This window comes from Zootoca vivipara, chromosome Z2 (assembly GCF_965207765.1).
Source record: "Zootoca vivipara chromosome Z2, rZooViv2.hap1.1, whole genome shotgun sequence".
Classification (NCBI taxonomy): Eukaryota; Metazoa; Chordata; class Lepidosauria; order Squamata; family Lacertidae; genus Zootoca; species Zootoca vivipara.
Window position 1 is genome coordinate 30,681,704 of NC_142585.1, and position 23,345 is coordinate 30,705,048.

Below are 23,345 nucleotides of genomic sequence, written 5' to 3' on the forward strand. Positions count from 1 at the left end.
ACTAGATGACCATTGGGGTGAATCCCAACTCTGCCTTTCTATTACAGTATTCTAAACCTCCTCCACGGAGATCCCAAGGATTACATTTTGCAGGAGAATCTTCTGTTAAATTCTTCATGTAACTCTTAAGGAATTAAAACACTTTCACTGGGTCTTTTACAGAAAGACCCATTCTACGTCCTGTGTTCTCTGAACCTCTGTGTTTCCCCATCCTACCCCACCTATTTATTTATTTTCAAAGAGGAAGCAGGACCAGGATTTGTCCACTGCCTCGCCCCTCCTCCTCCTAGTTTAGCTGTCCTGGAGCCTGAATGTGGTCAAAAGCTCAACTCCAGAGTTCATTGCTTTGCAAACCCCGCTAGACCGAAGTCTGAGGAAGGTTGCAAAAGGGTGTCCGGGTGTCTGAGATCGCCATGAAGACTCTCATTGCTGCATATTTCCAAAACCAGAGTGGTAAGGAAAAAGTCAGCATAAGATTTAAAGCTATAGCAAATGTGTTTACCAAAAAGGTCCCTTTAAAAAATCATTGGGTGATGTGGGTTTTCATGGTAATTGCAACGACTGGCTGTTTCCTGAGCAACACATTTTGATTTCGGGGCACAAAATGAGTCTCAAGGGTTTTAGGAATGTCTGTGGGTGGAATCTGGTGATCTGGGATTGATCCCAAGGAAGATTGAAGTGTATTTCTAATCAGTTTAACAAAAATACAATTGCATTAAAAATAATAATCAGATGGCAACCTTTATGGATTATAGAGATGCCGCGGATGTGATTTATCTTGATTTCAGGAAACCACCTATTTTGTCTTGCAAGCAGATGGCTTCTTGATGAACATATGGCCGTTCAGTGTCGCAGTACCTTGCAGATGAATGAAAGGGACTAGTGTAAGGTTCTGCACTTAGGCAGGAATAATCAGATGCACAGCTATAGGATGGGGGACAACAGACTTGAAAGTGCAAAAATGATTTTGTGGACCACAAGCTGAACATAAATAAGCTGGTGCTCTTCTAGGCTGTATCAACAGAAGTCTAGTGTCCAGATCAAGGGAAGTCATAATACTTCTTTATTCTGTCTTGGTCAGACCCCGCCTGGAGTACTGTGTCCAGTTCTGGGTGCCACCATTTAAGAGAAATATTGAAAAGGTGGAACATGTGCAGAGAAGGGTGTCTAAAATGATAAAAAGTCTGGAAACCCAATCTTGTGAGGAACGTGTGAAGGAGTTGGGCATGCTTAGCTTGGAGAAGAGGAGACCAAGAAGTAATATGTGAGTCAACTTCAGATATTGAAAGGGTTGCCCCACAGAAGACAGAGCAAGCTTGTTTTCTGCTGCCCTGGAGGGTAGGACATGAAATGATGGATTCAAATGACAAGAACAGAGATTCCAACTAAAGATCGAGAAGAATTTTCTGACGGTAAGAGCTGTTTGATCATGGAATGAACTTCCTCAGGAGGTAGTGGACTCTCCTTCCTAGGAGGTTTTAAAGCAGATGTTGGTTTCATGGATGGATGCTTTATTTGAGATTCCTGCTTTGCAGGGGATTGGACTAGAATACCCTCGGGATCTCTTCCAACTCTACAATTCCAGGATTCTATGATCCCTCCCTCCCTCCCTCCCTCTCTGTTTAGCTCCTGAGTTTTTAAGTTGAGTACTTTTCTCTAAGAGGGGATTGGTTGGCAACCTCCTTCATTATTTTATGCCATATTGGGCTGTGACATCTGTGGCAGTGGTTAATGTTTCACCATATTTTAGCCATGAGGAAATAAAATGCCGATGAGGGAGTCTTGAGGCCAAGAGGCGGGAAAGACCTTGACCAAAGATTTTCCTTATCAGTCACAGTAGGACAGGATGGGCTGCCTCTCTGACAGTCCAGATGGGCTAAAAAGCTGCAAACCTCCCTCTCATGCAGGTAGGATGTGGGGAAGCTGGGATGGGACCTTTAGCCAGTCACAACCTGGCTGTGCTTGTGAGATGGAATAAGAGGTTTTTTTAGAGTTGGAAAGGACCATCAAGAGTTATCTAGTCCATCCAACTGCAATGCAGGAATCTCAGCTAAAGCATCCATGACAGATGGCCATCCAACCTCTGCTTAAAAACCTCCAATAAAAGAGAGTCCATCACCTTCCAAGGGAGTCCAACAGCTCATACTGTCAGAAAGTTATTCTTGATGTTTAGTTGGAATTTCCTTTCTTGTAACTTGACTCCATTGGTTCGGGTCCTGCCCCTCAGTGTAGGAGAAGACAAGTTTGGCTCCCAGTACGTTTCCGAGCACAATTCAAAGTGTTGGTGTTGACCTTTAAAGCCCTAAACGGCCTCGGTCCGGTATACCTGAAGGAGCGTCTCCACCCCCATCGTTCTGCCCGGACACTGAGGTCCAGCTCCGAGGGCCTTCTGGCGGTTCCCTCATTACGAGAAGCCAAGTTACAGGGAACCAGGCAGAGGGCCTTCTCGGTAGTGGCACCCACCCTGTGGAATGCCCTCCCACTAGAGGTCAAAGAGAACAATTACCAGACCTTTAGAAGGCATCTCAAGGCAGCCCTGTTTAGGGAAGCTTTTAATGTTTGATGGATTTCTGTATTTTAGAATTTCTGTTTTTTTGGAAGCCGCCCAGAGTGGCTGGGGGAACCCGGCCAGATGGGCGGGGTATAAATAATAAATTATTATTATTATTATTATTATTATTATTATTATTATTATTATTATTATCCTCCATGTGACAGCCCTTTAGATATTTGAAGATGGCTATCATATCTCCTCTCTGTCTCCTCTTTTCCAGGCTAAACATACCAACTCCATTAACTGTTCTTCATAAGGCTTGGTTTCCAGACCCTTGATCACATTGTCTGCCCATCTATGCACATGTTTCAGCTTGTCAATATCCTGCTTAAATTGTGGTGCCCAGAATTGGACACAGAATTCCAGGTGTGGTCTGACCAAGGCAGAATAGAGCGAGACTATTATGGTACTGGCCCGAATATAAGCCACACCCGAATATAAGCAGCACCTTAAAAATTGGAGGAGGGACAAAAAAAGAAAGAAAAAATACCCAAATATAAGCCGCTCCCTTCCTTGTTGCTCCTGGCTGCATGCAGGGGGGGGGGGGAGCCGTGCTGCGTTACTGGAGGCCTTTCCCTTTCCTCACTCCCTTCCCTGCCTTGGGGCGGACACTGCTTCGCCACACTCCTGGTGCTGTTTGCCCTGCGCTCCTGGCTGCATAGCGTAAGGTCGTGAATATAAGCCTCACTTTAACTTTTCACGGTTGGAATTTGGGGAAAAAGTGAGGCTTATATTCAGGCCAATGCTGTACTTCTTTTGATCTGAGACCCCATCTGAAAATTTCCACATTGCAAGAAATGTCAGGGGTGCATTGGACTCCTGAGAGAGCACATCTTAACAGGTTGAAAAACACACGGCAATATCTGGGACTCAGAACCATACCAGTCAGTGATTTTCAGATCTTCTTGGCAAGATTGATGATGCCACACAAGGCCACACAGACTCCTTGATGCTGCCTCTCACCTTCTGACTGGACCTGCCCTTGCTTGGGCTCAATAACTTCTGCTACTTGGGGGCAGAACTGGGCTTCTGCCTCGTCACCTGAGCCAGCTGCCCAGGTTCAAGTTTCTCGGGTTCAAGTTTCCCTTGCTCATTCTGGGCACCCCCTTTCTGTCCTCACCCTGGCTCAAGCCTAGCAAAAGCTCCAGTGCTTTGATGCTTTGGCCTCTTAGATGGGATTGGATCCTGGACCTTCCAGCCCTACCCTGTGGCCAACCTTGTTCACTTGCAGCTCTGAGTCAGAGTACTTGTCTCAGTGGAGTCAAGGTGGGGATCCTCAAATGACATTTTGTTTCTGCAGCCATATGGCCTTTGCATCAGTCCTGGGCTATGCAGGGAGTGTATATTTATTGAGCGGGCCAGGGAGAGTTTGGACATTCTGGATCCGCTTCCCATATGCTCTGTGAAATTCTGGAGCATTCTTTGGGGAGGGTGTGAAGGTCCTCTTCTCTCCAAAGCTGGAGGCTTGTGCTCTGCTGAGCATTCCAGAGCCTGGGAGCTGCTCCCAAGTCCTTGTCTCCTGTGGACTTTGCATTAGCTCTCTTCCCCCCCCAAGGAATCAACCCCCTGGCTGCCTCCAGTGCATCAGCCATTGAGGGGCATCCTTGAACTAAATTTCAGTCTCCAAAACTCCAGCAGAATAAGAGCTGTTCAACAACAAGATGGTGACGGACTCTCTTCCACTGGAGCTTTTAAAACAGAGGTTGGCCTCCCATCTGTCAGTGACTCTGTGATGTCTACATTGCAGGGGGTGGACTAGATGACATTTTTGGGCACTTCGAACCCTATAATTCTGTGATATGAGGCTATCAAGATATCCATGTGAATATCTCAAAGGGGAGTTCATCACTGTCGTGAGTGTTTGAGGGTGTCCTTTTTACTCCTGGCATTTTGTACGGATCTGAGGTTTTATTTTCCATGCCTTGGCTGATCTGAGCCCTTAGGTTGTCAACAGGGAGAAGATATTGAATTGTGCCACTTTCACCAGTATAACTGCTCAAAACTATGGCACCATTTAGTTTTCCTCTGCTTAGGGCAGAAGCTTAGTCAGTGCCATTCTCCTTCTGTTTGTTTTTTGTTTGGTGTCAAAATAGCACCTGGCACTATTTTCTGATGGAGGTATGGTTAATTGGATACACATAGGAATATTCATTTTGGGAGGCAGGAGGAGTCGTTTCCTTTCTTTTGTTGTTGGTACACCTTTTCTCATGCTTTGCAGTCTAGAAGTTTCCACCTTCCCCTTTTCTCACCTTGCAGATAATAAGCCTAAACAGTTATGGCTTCCCCCGAGACACCCCTTCACCAGAGGATCCTGGGAGCTGTAGTTTGTCCAGAGTTCTGAGTGTTGCTATAGGAGGCCTTAATCTCCGTTCCAAAGATATAATTCCCTGGGTTGAGGGATTGTCTGTTAAATCACTCTGGGAATGGCGTGCCTCAGCCGTTCTCTGCAGTTGCCATTTTCATATATAAATCAAGCTGGATATGTGCAATTCTGTGGCACTGGGTTTTTGTTTTTTTTAAGGGCATTTGCAAAAACAAATTTGTGTGAAGACTCACATCCGAAGCATTTACAGTTCACCCAATTCATTCCAATGTTTGTACAGAAAAGATCTGCACCTTTGTTTTACTGGTTGGATTATTCACTGGGATTCTGCAAACAATGATACCCCACTCCCCCAAATCACCAAGGGACAAAGATAAATCCTCTACTTGTTTTAATTGGCTCCCCCAATTGTTGTATTGATTGAGAGAGATGAAAACTATACTTGGCCTTAGAACCAGAAATGTAATCTTATGGTAATGTTAGTATATTATAATACACGATCAATGTTGTTCATTTTTAGGAAGCATTAGAGCTTCAATATCATAATCCTTCCATGGGATGATAAATATAATATCTTCAACCCGTGATCCTCAGAGTCTTCATCTTTACCCTCTTGCACTTCCCCTTAGGCTTAAAACTGTAGGATAAAGCATAATATCAGAACTGGGACCCTGATGCCATGCAAGCTTAACAACAGTTCCCTGCTTAATCTACAATTCTACGATTGTATGATTCATTCAATTCATAGATGGCACCTGGGTTTTAGTAGAAAATTCAAGTACCTATAGTCCCCTGTGCTGGAGTGGTCCCTTTCTACAACTCTGTAATTTTTTAAAGCAATTTCTACATTACAGGGGGTTAAACTAGATGACTCCTGAGAGTCCCTTCCAAATCTCCAATTCTGTAATTCTATGATCTTTTATGCAAAGCAATGCCTGTTTGCATCTCTGTCATCTGCCCTGACCTTCCTTACTCTCACCTTTATCCTCCTGCCTACTGTTTGAACAAATATCAGTTCATGTCATGCCACTAGTTCTGGCCGCCAGAGTTGGCTTCTTGGCTGCAGATGGAGGACACCACCCACCCACCATCTCAAGGGCAGGTGGCAGGCCAGGGTGAACTTACGCTTGGGTTGCCAACCCTTCTCTTCATCATTGTTTTCACACTGCTGGGATGTGGCAATACAAGAATCTAGGAAAACAGTCAACACTTATGGTAGGCAGGAATAACCAGATGCACAATTATAGGATGTGGAAACACCTGGCTTGAAACGCATTTGGGAGTCTAGGAGACTTCAGGCTTAACATGAAGCAAGAGTGTGATATAGCAGCAAATCCCCCATGTGAATCTAGGTGGCATCAACAGAAGACACATGTCTAAATTAAAGGAACTATATTCCGCAATAGTCAGCCCTCACTGGCAGTTCTGTGTCCAGTTCTAGGCACCGCAATTTAAGAAGGATATTGACAAGCTAGAAAGTATGCAGAGGAGGGCAACCAAAAGGATAAAGGGTCTGGAAACCAAGCCTTAGGATGAACAGTTGAGGGAGCTTAGGTTATTTAGCCTAGAAAAGAGGAGACTGAGAGGATATATTATAGCCAGGGCTTTTTTTCAGACAGAACTCACTTCCAGCCACTCTCGGGTGGGCACCAAATGTTGCCATTCTAAGAGAACAAGGGAGGTGTTCATGGTGAGTATTTCTAGAAAAATAGCACTGATGATAGCCATCTTCAAATACCTTAATCAGGCTTCCCCAAACTTCGGCCCTCCAGATGTTTTGGACTACAATTCCAATCATCCCTGACCACTGGTCCTGTTAGCTAGGGATCATGGGAGTTGTTGGCCAAAACATCTGGAGGGCTGCAGTTTGGGGATGCCTGCCTTAAGTGATACCCTGTGGAAGATGGAGCAAGCTTGTTTTCTGGCGCTTCAGAAAGTAGGACCCAAACCAATGAAGGAGACCCGAACAAAAAGAAAGGAGATTCGAATGGGTATGATTTTCTGATGGTAAGAGCCATTTGACAGAGGAACAGATGACTGTGGAAGGTGGTGGACTTCATTAGATTTTTAAAAGCAGAGCCTGAATGCTCGTTTATCAAAGATTCCTTAGCTGTGATTCCTGCATTGGAGGCATTGGACTAGATAACCCTTAGGGACCCCTTCCAACTCTACAGTTATATGATTCTTTGGGGCAGACCCTATTAGAGTGTATGCTTAGTTCTGTAGACGGGCAATCATTGTATGACTATTCCTTCCCTTGAGCTGGGCACAAGAACTCCGTTGTTGCAGCCTGGATTTGCATGAGCTATTTTTGCTGCTGCATCACATCGTTGACTCACCTTAAGCTTGTGGTCTACTAAGACCCCTCAAAACCTTTTCACATTGAATGCTGCAGCACACAGAAAAGCCAGGTGTCTCTGTTTGCTGAAATGCATGCTTAAGCAGCATACGTTTTGCTGGCTGGCTGGCTGGCTGCCTTCCTAGGCAAAGATTGGTGATTCTGCCCATGACCTTTCCTGTCCTTTGTGCTGCATGCTCCCGTTGTCTGTATGTCACTGGATGGCGCAACCTGCTTTTCTCAAGGGTGGGATACACCAGATGTTTCTGGGGATTGGCTCAGTCACTGAGGGCATCTCCCAGTGGTGGGAAGATGGACGAAAACTGAGCAAACAGGTCAGTACAACCTGGTCTGGGTGTCCTTTTCCTTTCCAGGGAGCCATGCCAGCATCCAGGCTGCTCTCCGTGTACTGCTGGCTGTGCCATGGCCTTCAAAACGAGATTTCTTGGCTGGCCTCCAGCTCCTGTCAGTCCTCCAGTGGATTCTCAGCTTCTTGGTGATGGGTGAGTAGAATGTGACTCATTTTCTGACTGATGGCCAACTTGAGAAAAGAGACAGTGTCATGTGGTGGTTAGAGTATTGGTCTAGGATCTGGGAGACCAAGGTTTGAACCCCCACTCGGCTACAAAATACATCAGGTGTGATCATGGGGACCAGTCATGTATCTCACAGGGCAGTTGTGGGGATTAAATTAGACTAGGACCTGGGAGATCAGACTTCAAATCACCCCTCAGCCATGAAGTCAATTGGGGAAATTTGGGGGCCAGCCACTGCTTTTTGGCCCAACCCACCTCACAGGTGGCCCTATCAGGGATGCATTAGTTGAGATTTAGTTGGACCTCACTAGACATCCCCCAGGGTCCCTTCCAACTGTACAATTCTGTTAATCAAGACCAGAGAGCCTTAAAGGAGTTAAGCAGGAGTGGGGAATACAGTGGTACCTCGGGTTACAGATGCTTCAGGTTACAAACGCTTCAGGTTTCAGACTTCGCTAACCCAGAACTAGTACCTCGGGTTAAGAACTTTGCTTCAGGATGAGAACAGAAATTGTGCGGCAGTGGCAGCGGGAGGCCCCATTAGCTAAAGTGGTACCTCAGGTTAAGAACAGTTTCAGGTTAAGAACGGACCTCCAGAACGAATTAAGTTCTTAACCTGAGGTACCACTGTACTGAGGAGACAGTGAAGAAACCGGTTTCCTTTGCATTGGTGACATAGTGATTGTTGGGCACTTTCCTTTCCAATCCTTCCCAGAAAGATATATAAAACAAAAGTTTTCTCTACCTGTGAGTTCCATCATAATTCAGAATAGAGGTTTAAAATACACATTTGCCAGGATAACACAATGGGAAAAGACCTCCCAAAGGATGGCTGATTTGACACATGTGCTTTGGTCAAGCCATCTCTCGGGCCAAACAGTGGCCCTGAGACCACAGAGCCAAAGATCAACCCATATTATCCTCACATCAACCCTGTAAATTAGGCTGGGCTGAGAGATGGTGGCTTACCCAAGGTCACACTCAGAGAGCTTTGTGGCTGAGCAGGGGACTAGAACCCGGCTCTCCGGGTCTTAGCCCAGCTCTCTAAACATTTTACCAGTTTGGCTCTCAAAGGAGCCCTGAGCCATATGGAGTTCGAAGTAAGTAAGTATACAAATGAATGAATGATTGGATATTTAAATGTGTGAATGAGTAAATGTATGTATGTATGTATTGTTACAAGCCACACCTATCTCTGAGCAAAGCAAAATTCCAGGTGTTCCAAGAACTTAACTAGGGTTCAGTTTCCTTGGAATGAGGGACAGCAGAGACTGTGGTGTCATTTGGCTATCACATATATACAACCTGAGCACAAGCGTTAACACCTCAGAAAGTCTTGCTTCTCCCTTACTCACAGCTAGGGTTGCCAGACTCAATAGAGGACAGGACTTCTGTGCCTTTAATTGCCCTGCTCTCTTTTGAGTCTGGAAACCTTAAAGAGAAACCAGCAGACCCTTTGTTTAATTTCCAAGCAAAGGGTCTTCTGGTTTCCCTTTAAGGTTTCCAGACTCAAAAGAGAGCAGGGCAATTAAAGGCACAGAAGTCCTGTCCTCTATTGAGTCTGGCAACCCTACTCACAGCCCTGGATTCTAGCAGAAATCAAACATGGCTCTGTGTCTCAGCTGCTGCTTGCAGCCTTCTTTTAGCTCAGGTCTCACATAACACATGGGATATAAATGCAATAAATAAATTAATAAAAGTGGCTTTAACTGAGCTAAATAAGCAATTTTTTTTCTTCCTCTCCCCCAGGAATTGTTTTCCTGATTCTCCTTATCTATCTGGCTTTCACCAGTTTCTGGCCCATTTCTGCTATCTACCTGGCTTGGCTTATATTTGATTGGAATACACCTGAGAAAGGTGAGTGAAGAAGCGTCTCGGCTGTTTAGAGGGATTTTGTTTGAAGGTACAACTCTTAATGTTCTCCTTGAACATTAACTGAGGGTGGTTGCCACAGTAGTATCCTTTGGACCCCGCTTTCACAGGTCCATGAAATCATAGAATTATGTAGAGTTGGAAGGGACCTCTAGGATCATGTAGTGACCAGCTTCCTGCAATGTAGGAATCACAGCTGAAGAATCCCTGACATAAGGGCGTCCGACCTCTGCTTAAAGGACTCCAAGGAAGGAGAGTCCATGGGAGCCCATTCCACTGTTGAATGATTCTTACCCTCAGAAAGTTATTCCTAATGCTTCCATGATGCAGAATTGCCTCAGCTAATGTTTTCTGTACACTGTGGATGAAAAATGGGATACTACGATTCTGTGATTCTGTGACGAATGGCTCGAGAATCACCTTCGTATCTGAGATGCTGGAATAACCATTCCCACTGATAGAGAAAAGGGAAACCAGGTTAGCAGGAGGATTGTTTCAGCCACGTGACTGCAAACGCTCTGTGCATTCCTTGACAGTACTCCCAGCCTAGCCCATAATGTTTGCCCAGCTTTGTCACAAACCCAAAGTCCATCCAACGTCACTCCTCAGAGGTCTAAGTATCACACCTGACAACAAAGAGAGGAATCCCACAAGAGCAGCTCTCTCTTGTGTGGCAGGCTGCAGAACGTGACATTTCTTCAAGAGAAGGGGCAAAACAAACTTTTGTAGTGGTTCCTGCATCACAGGTGTTTGGACTAGATGACCCTTTCAGATCTCTTCCATCTCTGCTGGACAGCAGACTTGTGTTTCCATGTACACAGGTTCCTGTCCCCCCCCCCACGTTTTTATTTTTTCTTTCTTTTCCTAGAGTCATTCTCAGGTTCTATAACTCTTGGCTGCAAGGGCACTCAGAGGCTAGAATAAATCTCTCTTCCCATTTCTGCAGGTGGGAGAAGTTCTACTTGGGTCCGGAGCTGGTCCATCTGGAATTACTTCCGAGATTATTTTCCGATTCAGGTAAGCACCAGTGTGTGGTACAAGGGTGCTTCTGGATCTTCCCAGCCATGGCGAGGCTGCAAGCCATAGAATCATAGAATCATAGACTTGGAAGGGCCCCAAGACTTATATAGTCCAGCCGCCTGCAACGCAGGCATCACAGGTCAAGAATCCCTGACATGTGGCCATCCAACCTCTGCTTAAAAACTTCCAGTGAAGGAGAGCCCATCACCTTCTGAGCAAGTCTGTTCGATTGCAAATGGCTCTTACCCTCAGAAAGTTATTTAGTCTGAATTGTTGTTTATTGCCCTTTAAATCCATCAGGATCCTCCCCTCTGGATCAGCAGCACACAAGCTGCCTTTGTCCTCCAGATATTTCAGTCCTTTAGTCCTTCAGATACTTGAAGATGGCTCTCATGTTCCCTCTAAATCTCATTTTCTCTAGACTAAATATATCCAGTTCCCTCAACCATTCCTCATAAGGCTTGGTTTCCAGGCCATCTTGGTTGCCCTTCTCTGATCTCCCACCTTCTCCATATCCTCCTTATACTGAGATGCTCAGAGCTGGACACAGGACTCCAGGTGTGGTCTGACTAAGGCATAATAAAGTGGTCTCATGACTTCCCTTGATCTGGACACTAGACGTCTGTTGAGGTAGCCTAGAACTGCATTAGCAATTTTTGCTGCTGCATCACACTGTTGACACATGTTAAGCTTTTGGTGTACTAAGAGCTTTGGTGTACTTTGGTTTAGTGTGTCAATATCATTCTTTAATATCATTCAGCTGGTGAAGACTCATGACCTGCTCCCCAGCCACAACTATATCATCGGGATCCACCCGCATGGGATCCTCTGTGTTGGAGCTTTCTGCAATCTTGTCACTCGTTCCACCGGCTTCCATGAAAAGTTTCCTGGGATCAAACCCTTCCTGGCCACACTGGCTGGCAACTTCCGATTGCCTGTCTTCAGGGAATACCTAATGAGTGGGGGTGAGTGTCTTCTTCTGTGCCATCTCCATTGAGATCCTGGAAAAAGGTGACAAGTGGAGTGCTGCAGAGTTCTGTTCTGGGCCCTGTTGTAAAACATATTTGTAAAAAATGGCTTGGATTAAGGAATTGAGGGGATGTTCATCCAATTTGCAGATGTCACCAAACTGGGAGGGGTAGCAAATACTGCAGAAGACAGGATCGGGATTCAGGATGACCTTAACAGATCTGAGGACTGTGCCCAAACTAACAAATTGAATTTCAATGGGGACAAAAGTAAGGATATAAACCAGAACTTTCCAAACTTTTCATGTTGGTGACACACTTTTTAGACATTCATCATTTCATGACACAGTGATTAAGTTTTACTAGCAAATCGGAGGTTAAACTAACCCCTTTCCAGCCCCGGGAGGAGTGTTGGAAGCGTTCGTGTGACACACCTATACACTGCAGCTGACACACTAATGTGTCATGACATACAGTTTGGAAAGCTCTGGTCTACACTTAGGCAGGAAGAACCAGCTGCACAAATAAAATATGGGGGATACATGGCTTGCCAGTAGTACATGAGAAAAGGATCTAAGGGTTTTTAGTAGACTACAAGCTGAAAATGAGTCAATAGTGTGATGCAGTAGCAAAAAAGCTACCGTAATGCTATTCTAGGCTGCATCAACAGAATTTGATTCCCTGTGCAGATGTCTCTTTAATATATCGCCAGCCCTTTAGGTCTAAAAAGCTGAAGAAATGATTTGGGCATGCAACAGCCTTGAAAGTTGGGGGACAGGACGGACGATTTCTAACCCTTTTCTGATTCTCTGGCCCTTTAGGTCTCGTCCCTGTGACCCGTAAGGCGATAGAATACCTCATATCCCGGAATGGGACTGGCAATGCTGTAGGGATTGTAGTTGGTGGTGCAGCAGAGGCCCTCTCCTGCCGGCCAGGAGTGACAACACTGATCCTGAGTGAGCGCAAGGGGTTTGTTCGGATGGCACTCCGACATGGGTGCGTACCACCAGTTGAACATTACATTCCTTTCCTAGCGGACAGGTGTCAGAGAGACCCCAGGATGACCAGAGACTTAAGATGCCAATGGCATTTGAAGAGCCCTTCGGATGAATCAGAAGAAAGGTACCACACTGGGCAACCAGTGGCCCTTGGTTTGGACTAGGGAACCCGTTACGTTCCTTCCAACTCTACAATTCTATGTTTCTATGAAACTCTGGCAGCAATATTCAGCAGCACGTGTATTTTGATTCTGGAGGGTCAAGGAAGCTAACATGGGTTGTTGTAGTTGTGGGGAGCTCCTGTATAGAATCATAGGAGGGTCTCTTACAGGACATCTAATCCAACTCCTTGAAATGCAGGAGTCACAGCTACAAGAATCCCTGGCAGGCAGGCAGGGCCAGATTTAGGTTTGATGAGGCCCTAAGCTACTGAAGGTAATAGGGCTCTTTATATGTCCAGCTGTCCTTTGTCAACAACAAATTGTCCCTGTTTTTTTGTGTTGCATATATGCTATATGGTAATTTATGGACCTAATAGGTCCATACACAACAGAAAACACTGCTGCTGTATGTAGGTTTTATTTTATTTGTTTTTTATCTTATATTTTGGAAGTGTACATCCAGGTGTTTTTTTCTTTAATTTTTTTGCCCCCCCCAAGAGAGTGGGGCCCTAAGCTATAGCTTGTTTAGCTTATACCTAAATCTGGCACTGCAGACAGCAATCCAATCTCTGTACAAAAGGCTCATAGGAAAGAGAGTCCACCACCTTCCAAGGGAGTCCGTCCCACTCAGAAAGTTCTTCCTAATGTTGAGTCGGAATCTTCTTTCTTATCATTTGAACCCATTGGTTCAGGTCCTCCCCTCTAGAGCGGCAGAAAACAAGCTTGCTCCATCTTCTGTGGGGCAACCCTTTCGATATTTGAGGATGGCTATTGTTGTGACGTGGGGTTTGTGATTTCAGCTCTCTTGACAAAACATGCTGGAGACAGTTCTCTAGTAACAGCTCTTTATTAAAGTGAACAAGACTGAAGACTGAGGAGAGGAAAGCTACATTTATAGGGACAGGGGACTAGCTAGGAAGGGATACATTTTGGAGGGAACAATATCAGGCAATCACAGTGCTGCCTTTTGGAGGAAACCAATAAGACAGAGGATCCAAATACAGCAGCTTAAATGAACCAATAGTAGCTGTACCCTCTGGGACCAAAAGGCAGTTACTTTACCCTAAAGCACATACAGACAATAGTAATGCAGATATAAAATCCTTTGACTCAATACACAACACCCCTCCCCCCCTAGTGAGCACAGCAGACGTAATCCCTCAGGTACTGTGGGGTCCTACAACTTCTACCTGATCTCCTGACAACAGGTGTTGCAGGTTCTGGATTGGGTGTTACCTGTGGTGGAGGGGCTGCTATAGGGGTTTCATCAGGAACAGATAGAGTCCCAGACATCTCAGGGTCCCCGACCTGTACCTCGTCATCATGAGGACTAGCAGACCCTGGTTCATTTGCTGAAGCCCCTGGTGACTGCACCTCTGGACCATTTTCACTCTGGTCTCGCAGCTGTGCGTCATTAGCCAGTGATGAATTATCTGACTCCTCCCTGCTGAGCGCCCGGCGCCTCAGCTGATCTATATGTCTCTTCCAAACTTGCCCATTTTCCAAGGTCACATAATAGGACACAGGTCCACTAGCCCGGGTGATCACACCAGCCACCCACCGCGGACCTCGTGAATAGTTCCTCACCCAGACCAGATCTTCAGGGGCGAGATACCTTGTTGTGTCAGTCTCAGCCTGGGGGGTTGCTCTTGAATTACGGTTTGGCATTTTATCTGGGTGGACATAATCCAGCACCGTTACCAGTCTTCTACCTAAGAGTAGCTCGGCTGGCGACTTGCCTGTCGCAGTACACGGCGTCGCATGCTGCAAAAATAACATTCGCGCAATGCGAGCCGACCAGTTACCCTCCATTAAGCGCGCAATGGATTCTTTGGCTGTTCTTACCATGCGCTCAGCCTGCCCATTGGAGGATGGGTGAAAGGGCGCGGATGTGACCCCTCTTATGAAGTTATCAGCCAAGAATGCCCTGAATTCTTGGGATACAAAAGCTGCCCCATTATCTGATACAATGGTCTCAGGTAACCCGTGGGTAGCAAACAGCTGCCTCAACACCTTGATTACGGCAGCTGATGCCATGCTAGGGACCATCGCCACTTCTAACCATTTGGAATATGCATCAACGATAACCAAAAAGACCTTCCCTTGGAATGGCCCCGCAAAATCTATGTGCAGCCGGCTCCAGGGAGTCCTGGACTGCTCCCACCAGTGGACTGGTGCTCTGGCCACTTCTGGCCGCACCTCTTGGCATGCCTTGCATGTTCGTACCCATTGTTCTATGTTCTGGTCCATTCCAGGCCACCACACATAACATCGGGCTAGCGACTTCATCCTGACCATTCCCGGGTGTCCCATGTGAAGCGTCTCAAGAACCCTGTTTCTCAGTGGTGCTGGGATGATCACCCTATCTCCCCATAGGAGACAACCCTTATGCATGGACAATTCGTGCTGCCTTGTCGCATAAGGCCTGAATTTTTCTTCATGCGGACCACCTGGCCACCCCCTCCCCACCCAAGTGAGCACACGGGAGAGAACAGCATCTTTCCTCGTTTTCTCAGCTATATCCGTAGCTGTTACAGGAGCCCCCGGAAGTGTTTCTAGCATCATAATGTGCTCCGCCGGAGCAGGATCCTCATTGCTCCCGCCAGGAAGGGGCAAGCGACTCAGCGCATCAGCATGGCACAATTGTTTCCCCGGCACATGGGTCAAGGTGTACTGGAACCCATTCAGGAATATTGACCAACGCAACATTCTGGGGGAGAGAATTTGTGGCGTTTGTTTGTTTGGGTTGAACAACCCTAACAGTGGTTTGTGGTCCGTTTCAATGGAGAATTGGCGACCGTACAAATAATCATAGAACCTTTTGATTCCGGACACAATAGCCAGTGCCTCTTTATCAATTTGAGCATAGTTGCGCTCCGTGGGCGACAACGTACGGGAATAGAAAGAGATGGGCTTTTCCGACCCATCCGGTTCCCTATGACTCAGCACAGCCCCCAGACCGTATTGAGAGGCATCACATGCCAGGACCAGCGGCTTTGACTCATCATAATGAGCAAGGACGCTCCTGCTACTCAGCATTCCTCGCAAGGAGTCAAAAGCCTTCTGCTGCTCCCGCCCCCATCGCCACACATTCTTTTTCTGCAATAGTCTATGTAATGGTTCAGCTACCGAAGCTTTCTGGGGTAAGAACGAATGATAAAAGTTAATAAGTCCCAGGAATGACTGCAACTCCGTCTTGTTCTGTGGTCGTGGTGCCTCGATGATGGCCTTAATCTTAGCATCTGTGGGGTGGATGCCTGACGCATCAATTTTAAACCCCAAGAAATCCACCGTTGGCACCCCAAAACTGCATTTTTCCTTTTTCAGTTGCAACCCCACCTCCTTGAACTTGAGCAACACTGCACGGACACGCGCAACCAGTTCCTGTGGGTCTTTTCCAGCAATCAAAACGTCATCAAAAAATGGCAAGACCCCCGGCAGACCTCTTAACAGGCGTTCCATGAGCCCTTGAAAAATCCCTGGGGCCACACAAACTCCGAACTGTAATCTGTTAACTCTGAACGCCCCTTTATGTGTGACAATAGTCTGTGCTTCCGCTGATTGTGGGGTTACTGGCAGCTGTTGGTAAGCTTGTGCCAGGTCAATTTTGGCGAACACCTTGCCCCCAGCCAGTTTAGCCAACAGATGTGATACAACTGGAATGGGGTATGAGTTTCCCCTGAGTGCCTTATTGATAGTACATTTGTAATCTGCACATATCCTGACTTCCCCATTTGCTTTAAGGGGCGTGACGATTGGAGTCTCCCACTTAGCAGAGTCCACGGGTGAGAGAACTCCCTGCTTGACCAATTTATCCAGCTCTGCCTCGATCTTGGGTTGCAGTGCAAATGGCACTCGCCTTGGTTTGAGTCGGACTGGAGCCACCCCGGGGTCCAACTCGAAGTCAACTGGGGGCCCTTTATAACAACCCAGTTTTCCATTAAAGAGACCAGCAAATTCCTTGCATAATACCTCGCTCATCTCAGGGCAGGTTTGGATTGAATTAAGCCCTGAGATACTCAGTCCCAGGGCAGGGAACCAGTCAGTGCCCAGGAGACTGGGGCGACTGCCCTTCGCAATCACCAGTTTGAGTACAGCCTGTTTGTCCCGGAACTGTACTCTCACGGCACACATTCCCATAACATGGATGCGGCCTGCTGAGTACGACTGCAAGGTTGCCGGAAAGGGCTCCAGAGGGGGCAACTTACCTCTGGGGAAGAATGTCTTCGCGGTCTGGTCTGACACGATGGTGAATGCAGATCCGGAGTCCACCTCCATGTCGCACTGCTGACCCTCAATCTTCACCTTGACGTGTGCCTTGCCTTGCGCTGGAAACTGCACGGCCCTCCCATTGATCTCCGTTACGTAGTGGCAGTCCTTTAGAAAACGAGTTGCTGTGGGCGGTCTGCGATGCTCCAGTCTAGGTGCTCCTGTCGCTCCCGACGCCGCCGATCTACAGACCCTGGCGATGTGACCCGTCTTTCCGCACGTCCGGCAGATAGCATCCCTGAAACGACAACTCTTCCTTTCATGGTTTCCGCCACAACCTGGGCAACTGCCTCGGCGATCTCTGTGCACTGTGCAGGCCTGACGCACCGACTCAACCCCACGGACTGGGCTCTGGCTTGGAGTAGCCTCTAGCTCGTCCATGGCATGCACAACTTCTATCTGTGGCTTAGTGGCCTTGCGACTGGCATCAAGCTCCTCTCTTTCATAATTCTCCGTGGCGGTGGCCTCCTTCAAGGCTGAAGCAAGGGTAACCTCTTCTTTAGCCACGATGCGTCTTCTGGCTTTCTTGCTGCTCAGACCCCCAATAAACCGATCCAGGAGAGTCTCTTCCAGATTTTGGAAGCCGCAGTGCTGAGCGAGCTTCCGGAGTTCAGCCAGAAATGTGGATACAGACTCCCCAGCACGCTGCTGCCTCTTATGGAACTCCATCCGCCGGGCCATCTTGGTCTCAGTAGGCGCCAAGTGGCTTGTTAGGCAGGCAAGAATATCTTGGAGAGATGTCTCACTCAGCTTAGCTGGAGCAAGTAATGCCTTGGCTAGCTTGAAGGTCTCGGGCCCACAGTAGCTCAGGAATGTGGCCCTTCTTTTGCTGGCATCGGTGATCCCTTGAGCCACTGCGAAGAACTCGAAGCGTTCGACATAGTCTTCCCAGGTGTGGGGCTCTGATGGCTGGAAGGGCTCCAATACCCTTGGACTCTCCATTGTCCTAGCGGGCAGGGTCGTCTTCTCAGCTGGCCAGTGAGTCTTGTTCTCAGCTGCAATCCGGACTCTGAGGCAGGGTTGTGTTTAACCGCTCCTCAGCATTCCGGATCCCACCTTCGTCGCCAGTTGTTGTGACGTGGGGTTTGTGATTTCAGCTCTCTTGACAAAACATGCTGGAGACAGTTCTCTAGTAACAGCTCTTTATTAAAGTGAACAAGACTGAAGACTGAGGAGAGGAAAGCTACATTTATAGGGACAGGGGACTAGCTAGGAAGGGATACATTTTGGAGGGAACAATATCAGGCAATCACAGTGCTGCCTTTTGGAGGAAACCAATAAGACAGAGGATCCAAATACAGCAGCTTAAATGAACCAATAGTAGCTGTACCCTCTGGGACCAAAAGGCAGTTACTTTACCCTAAAGCACATACAGACAATAGTAATGCAGATATAAAATCCTTTGACTCAATACACAACAGCTATCATGGCACCTCTTTATCATCTGCAGGCTAAACATCCCCAACTCCCTCCTTCATTCCTCACAAGGGTTGGTTTCCAGACCCTTGCTGCAAATAACAGGTACTTGGTTGGTCACTGTGAGAAGAGGATGCTGGACTTAGATGGGCCCCATTTGGCCTGATCTAGCAGCCCCACTCTTTTCATCTTCTTGTGTGTTAAATTTCTGAGGGGAGCTCTGTATTACTGGGGCAGGGGGCTCTCGATCATAGAATCATAGAATTGTATGAATTGTAGAAGGAGAGTGGTGGAATCTCCTTCTTTGGAGGTCTTTAAGCAGAGGCTTGATAGGCATATGTCAAGAATGCTTTGATAGTGTTTCCTTGGCAGGGGGTTGGACTGGATGGCTCTTGTGGTCTCTTCCAACTCTATGATTCTATGATTCTATGTAGAGTTGGAAGGGAGCTTAAGAGTCAACTAGTTCACCCCCCCCCCCCCCGCTGTTTAAGAATCACAATCTCATGTTTTCTCATGTTTTATTGTTTTCAGGTGGTTTCTGTCTTAACATCCCTCCATGCTTTCTTTCCTCCAGGGCTCATCTGGTTCCTGCTTTCTCCTTCGGGGAGAATGACCTTTTCCAGCAGGTTCTCTTCGAGGAAGGGACCTGGATGAGGAGCATCCAGGACAGATTCAGAAAGCTCCTGGGCTTCTCCCCTTGCTTTTTTTATGGAAGGGGATTCTCCTCTGTCCGTTCCTGGGGACTCCTTCCTTTCCCCAGACCAGTCACCACTATCAGTGAGTATTTCCTGACCCCAGAGGCATAGTGTGTGTGGGATGGGGACCCAGGGGTAATTTTGAGAGGGGGCGCAAACAGGAGGCCCCACAGCAGGCTCCTTCATAATAGCCTGGCTCCACACCAGAAGGAACACAGCCTTGGCTGAAGCACTTGTGCCTGGTGTAGTTCTGCCACCCCCGGTCAGTCAGGCTTGATCTGGGGGGGGGGAGAGCAGACAAGTGGGTGGCAGCGCTGCCGCCCACCCTCCTTGGCCATGGCACACCTTGCGCCCAACGGCAGCAGCTCTGCTGCTCGGTCACTTCTGACCTGGCAGTGGAGAGCATCCCACCTTGGCCGTGGCGAGGTGCGCCCAGCCGCAGTAGCTCCACATTCGCCGCCGGGCCAGGCCTGACCCAGTGGTGGAGATCAGGTGGAGAGTTGGCTGCAGCTTCCCTGCCCCTCTCCTAACCCTGAACCTCTCCTAACCCTCATGGAGGGTGCCCACCACGCTCCCCTCGGGGGTGTGCCCCACCCACCTGCCCCAGGCAGCGTGGGCATATGCTCCAGCGCTGCCTGACCCACCCACACCCTCAAATGGAATAGCTGTAGCTCACTGCATTATGGCTCACTGTAGTCTGTGGTCTCTCACTGCATCATGGGTTTTGTAATCTGAAGTCTCTCATTGCAACATGGGGTTTATAGTTTGTATATCATTGTGGAAAGGCTGTAACTCAGTGGTAGAGCATCTGCTCTGCATGCAGAAGGTCCCGGGTTCAATCTCTGCCTGCATGTCTGGATAAGACTGGGAAACAACCCCCTTGCCTGAAACATGCAGAACTTCTGCCAGTCAGTGCAGGCAATACTGAGCTTAATGGACCAAGGATCTGACTTGGTCTATGTAGTATTATTATTAACCATTTTATTCCTATACGGTTTTATATTTATAAAGAAAAAAAATCTAAAAGCGCTTCACAACACATTAAAACATAAAATAAAACAATGCAGAAAAAACATTACTTAAGGAAGCCATATATTAAATTATACATTCAAAACAATATAATTAATAGGAAATGAAAATATAATATTTAACATTACAAAGGGGTCAGCTACATAATGCACATTTAACTCAGCACAGTTAAGAGAAAAAATTCAAAAGAAAACATTACTAAAAGAAGTCAAATATAAAGTGCACATTTAAAATAGCATAATTAAAAATAGAGTAACATATGTACCCTGAGGGGTCCACATCATTTCACCTTGGTCTTGCGTGTGAGTTGAACTAGATTACCTTGGGTGGATCTCCCCAGCCCTACAATTCTATTATTCTATGAGGTCCTCCTCCTTTTTTGTCCTTCTGCACATTTTCAGCTTCTCCTTTCTCCTTCCCTCCTTAGTTGGAGAGCCCCTGATGGTGCCCAGGATAGAGAATCCAACCCGTGAGATGGTGGATCGCTACCACTCCATGTACATCCATTCTCTCCGCAAGCTCTTTGACGACCACAAAGCCACGTATGGGTTGTCAGAGACGGACGAGCTTCGGATCCTATGACTGAGATTAACAACAAGGGGGTGGAGGGAGGAGACAAAGGTGCCAACAGGTTCCTGCCCCTCAGCAAGGGCTCCCTCACCTCTTATACTTGGCCCATGCTTGCCATGCAGAAGTTCCAAGTCCCCCAGCAACATAGTCTTAAAAAGGATTCACTGTTTTGCCCACGGATCCCCTGATTTTCCTATTTGGCCACAGTAAAGAAACTGTGCTAACAGAGGGCAGGAAATTAAGGCAACACCTCTTAACGGCTGCCAGAAAATTTGTCAAAAACCGGGGGGGGGGGATTGAACACCATCCATGAGAGAATCATATAACCATAACATTGTGGAGTTGGAAAGTACCCTGATGGGTCACCAACCCTCTGCAATGCAGGAATCACAACTAAATAATCCCTGACAGGTGGATAACGGATAACTAAAATTTGGGACATAGTATGCATGATTAAACTTACACTTTTGATGAGAACTAGAGAGGTAAGGCAACAAGATAATGTCTAAAAATGGAGTATTTTTATAATATACTGGAGTAATAAGGTAAAAGATAATGTAAACCCACGTGTGTTAGTTGGCGCCTTGTGATATTAATTTATTACATTTGATTTTGGTATGGAAATCTGTTCCTATGTGCTTGGTTCTGGCTATCCCCTATTGTATTTGGCACCTGCCATTATACTTTGTTACATTTTATTATAAATAAATGTATGTTTTGTTTAAAAAAGGGATTGTCAACGACAAGGAAAAAAGCTACTGCCAGCCTGAGTAGATAATACTGAGCCACTTGGATCAATGGATTTCTTTATGCAGCATGTACTCCAACCTAGACGTCTTCAAAAGAAGGTTCGACAAATTCGTGAAGGAGGAAAGGCTGTGCTCTGCCTACATGGTTGGAGGCGGTGAAGCTTTTGAATACCAGTTGCTGGAAACCACAGGAGTGTGCTCTTGCACTCAGATCCTCCTCATGGCTATTCCTTGGTGGCCACCCTGAAAACAGGACGGTGGACTAGATGGGCCCCCTTTGGCCTGAAACAGCTGTTGCAGGTCTGAGCTTAGTTTCTTATGATTCCTAAGTGGAACCTCCATGAATGGAGCCAATCTAACATAGAATGGGGGGAAACAGTCTTCCAGTTTGGAGGTTGTGCTGTGAAACATGTCTCTCATTTCTCTCCAGACCAACAAGCTTTCAGACTACTGAATTATCAGGCTGTTTGGACAAAGACCCTGGTTATCGGCAAATAAAACATCCTATCATATATTATTTCCTTCTAACAAGGTATAGCCATGACAGCTAAAGCGAATGAGGGGTAGCTTCTTCAAGTTCAACTGTGTCACTATTGATTGAGTCGAGGAAAATGGCAGCAGAGGACTCTAATACTGGTTTAGTGAAAGCGATCCTGTTTCAAATCCAAGTTCTGAAGCCAATCCAAAAAGTTTTGGCAGAGCTTAAGAATGATCCAAAGCAGATGCAGGATAGATGGTTCACTATGAAGATTACCTGTTTGGAGTCGCAGTTACACAGGAAAAATCGGTGTGTAATTGGCACTGAAAATCCTCCAACTCAAGCAAAGTATATGGTGCAGAGCAGGCACCCCCAAACTTCGGCCCTCCAGATGTTTTGGACTACAGTTCCCATCATCCCTGACCACTGGTCCTGTTAGCTAGGGAGCATGGGAGTTGTAGGCCAAAACATCTGGAGGGCCGCAGTTTGGGGGTGCCTGGTGCAGAGCATACATACCCCACAACATTTCTCTGATGAAAATAGGGACATCCCATTCCATAATAATTTTACTATTTATACCCCACTCATCTTACTCGGTTGCCCCAGCCACTCTGGGTGCCTTCCAACATATATAAAAACATAATAAAGCATTAAACATTTTTTAAAAAAAACCTTGATGTGAGGGATAAGAGATACCGACAGCCCCCTCCCATCCTGAATACCAGCTCCTCCCCCAGCGGGGAGGGGGAGACTTCGAGTGGTGATTCAGGAAGTGGAAGCAGGAGCTTGAGTACCTTAGTGGAGCACAGGCACCGCCGGGGAAAGGAACAGGGAAGCAGGGAGACGGTGGGAAAGAGGCCGATCCCAGCTACTCCGGAATTGCGTAAAAAGCGCAGGGGGCGGAGATTCAGCATGCCAAGATTACTTTGTTGGAAGAAAACGCGCGAACCGCCATTCGGAGGTTCTGCGGAAGACTAACAACATGTACCACTATCTGTAAATAGCACTGCTTTTCAGCACTGTAAATACACAGCACCAATAAAAGGATAAAATGCAGAGCTGTGTGGAGTCGTTACTCTGAAGTAGCCCACCCAGGCCACTGTGACACTTCCCTATACAGGATTGCCTTCAGACAGTTTGGGGTTGGATAACTCCATACCCTCCAACATTTCTCCAATGAAAATAGGGTCACCCAAAGGAAAAGCAGGGCAATCTGGGAGCAAATCAGGGATGTCCCTGGGAAATAGGGACACTCAGATGGCCTGGACTATATGGTGGATTTTTTTTCAAATAGCTTCTCTCTCTGGGAGTGGACTTCCTGATTGAGATAGACCACGTTACTGTATCTTAATTCCTGTAACAAGCCAGA

At 46.9% G+C, this 23,345-nt stretch overlaps 1 protein-coding gene across 1 annotated transcript; it reads left to right on the forward strand.

Annotated features, from left to right (window-relative positions):
- The first annotated feature begins 332 nt into the window (after nucleotides 1-332).
- On the forward strand, nucleotides 333-23,025 carry LOC118084502 (diacylglycerol O-acyltransferase 2-like). The gene is made up of 8 exons (XM_035114096.3): nucleotides 333-453; nucleotides 7,590-7,718; nucleotides 9,501-9,608; nucleotides 10,570-10,640; nucleotides 11,404-11,608; nucleotides 12,433-12,607; nucleotides 19,030-19,232; nucleotides 20,607-23,025. Exons 1-8 carry the CDS (start codon nucleotides 414-416, stop codon nucleotides 20,759-20,761), a joined length of 1,086 nt encoding a protein of 361 aa, XP_034969987.2. The 5' UTR covers nucleotides 333-413; the 3' UTR covers nucleotides 20,762-23,025.
- Nucleotides 23,026-23,345: the final 320 nt, after the last annotated feature.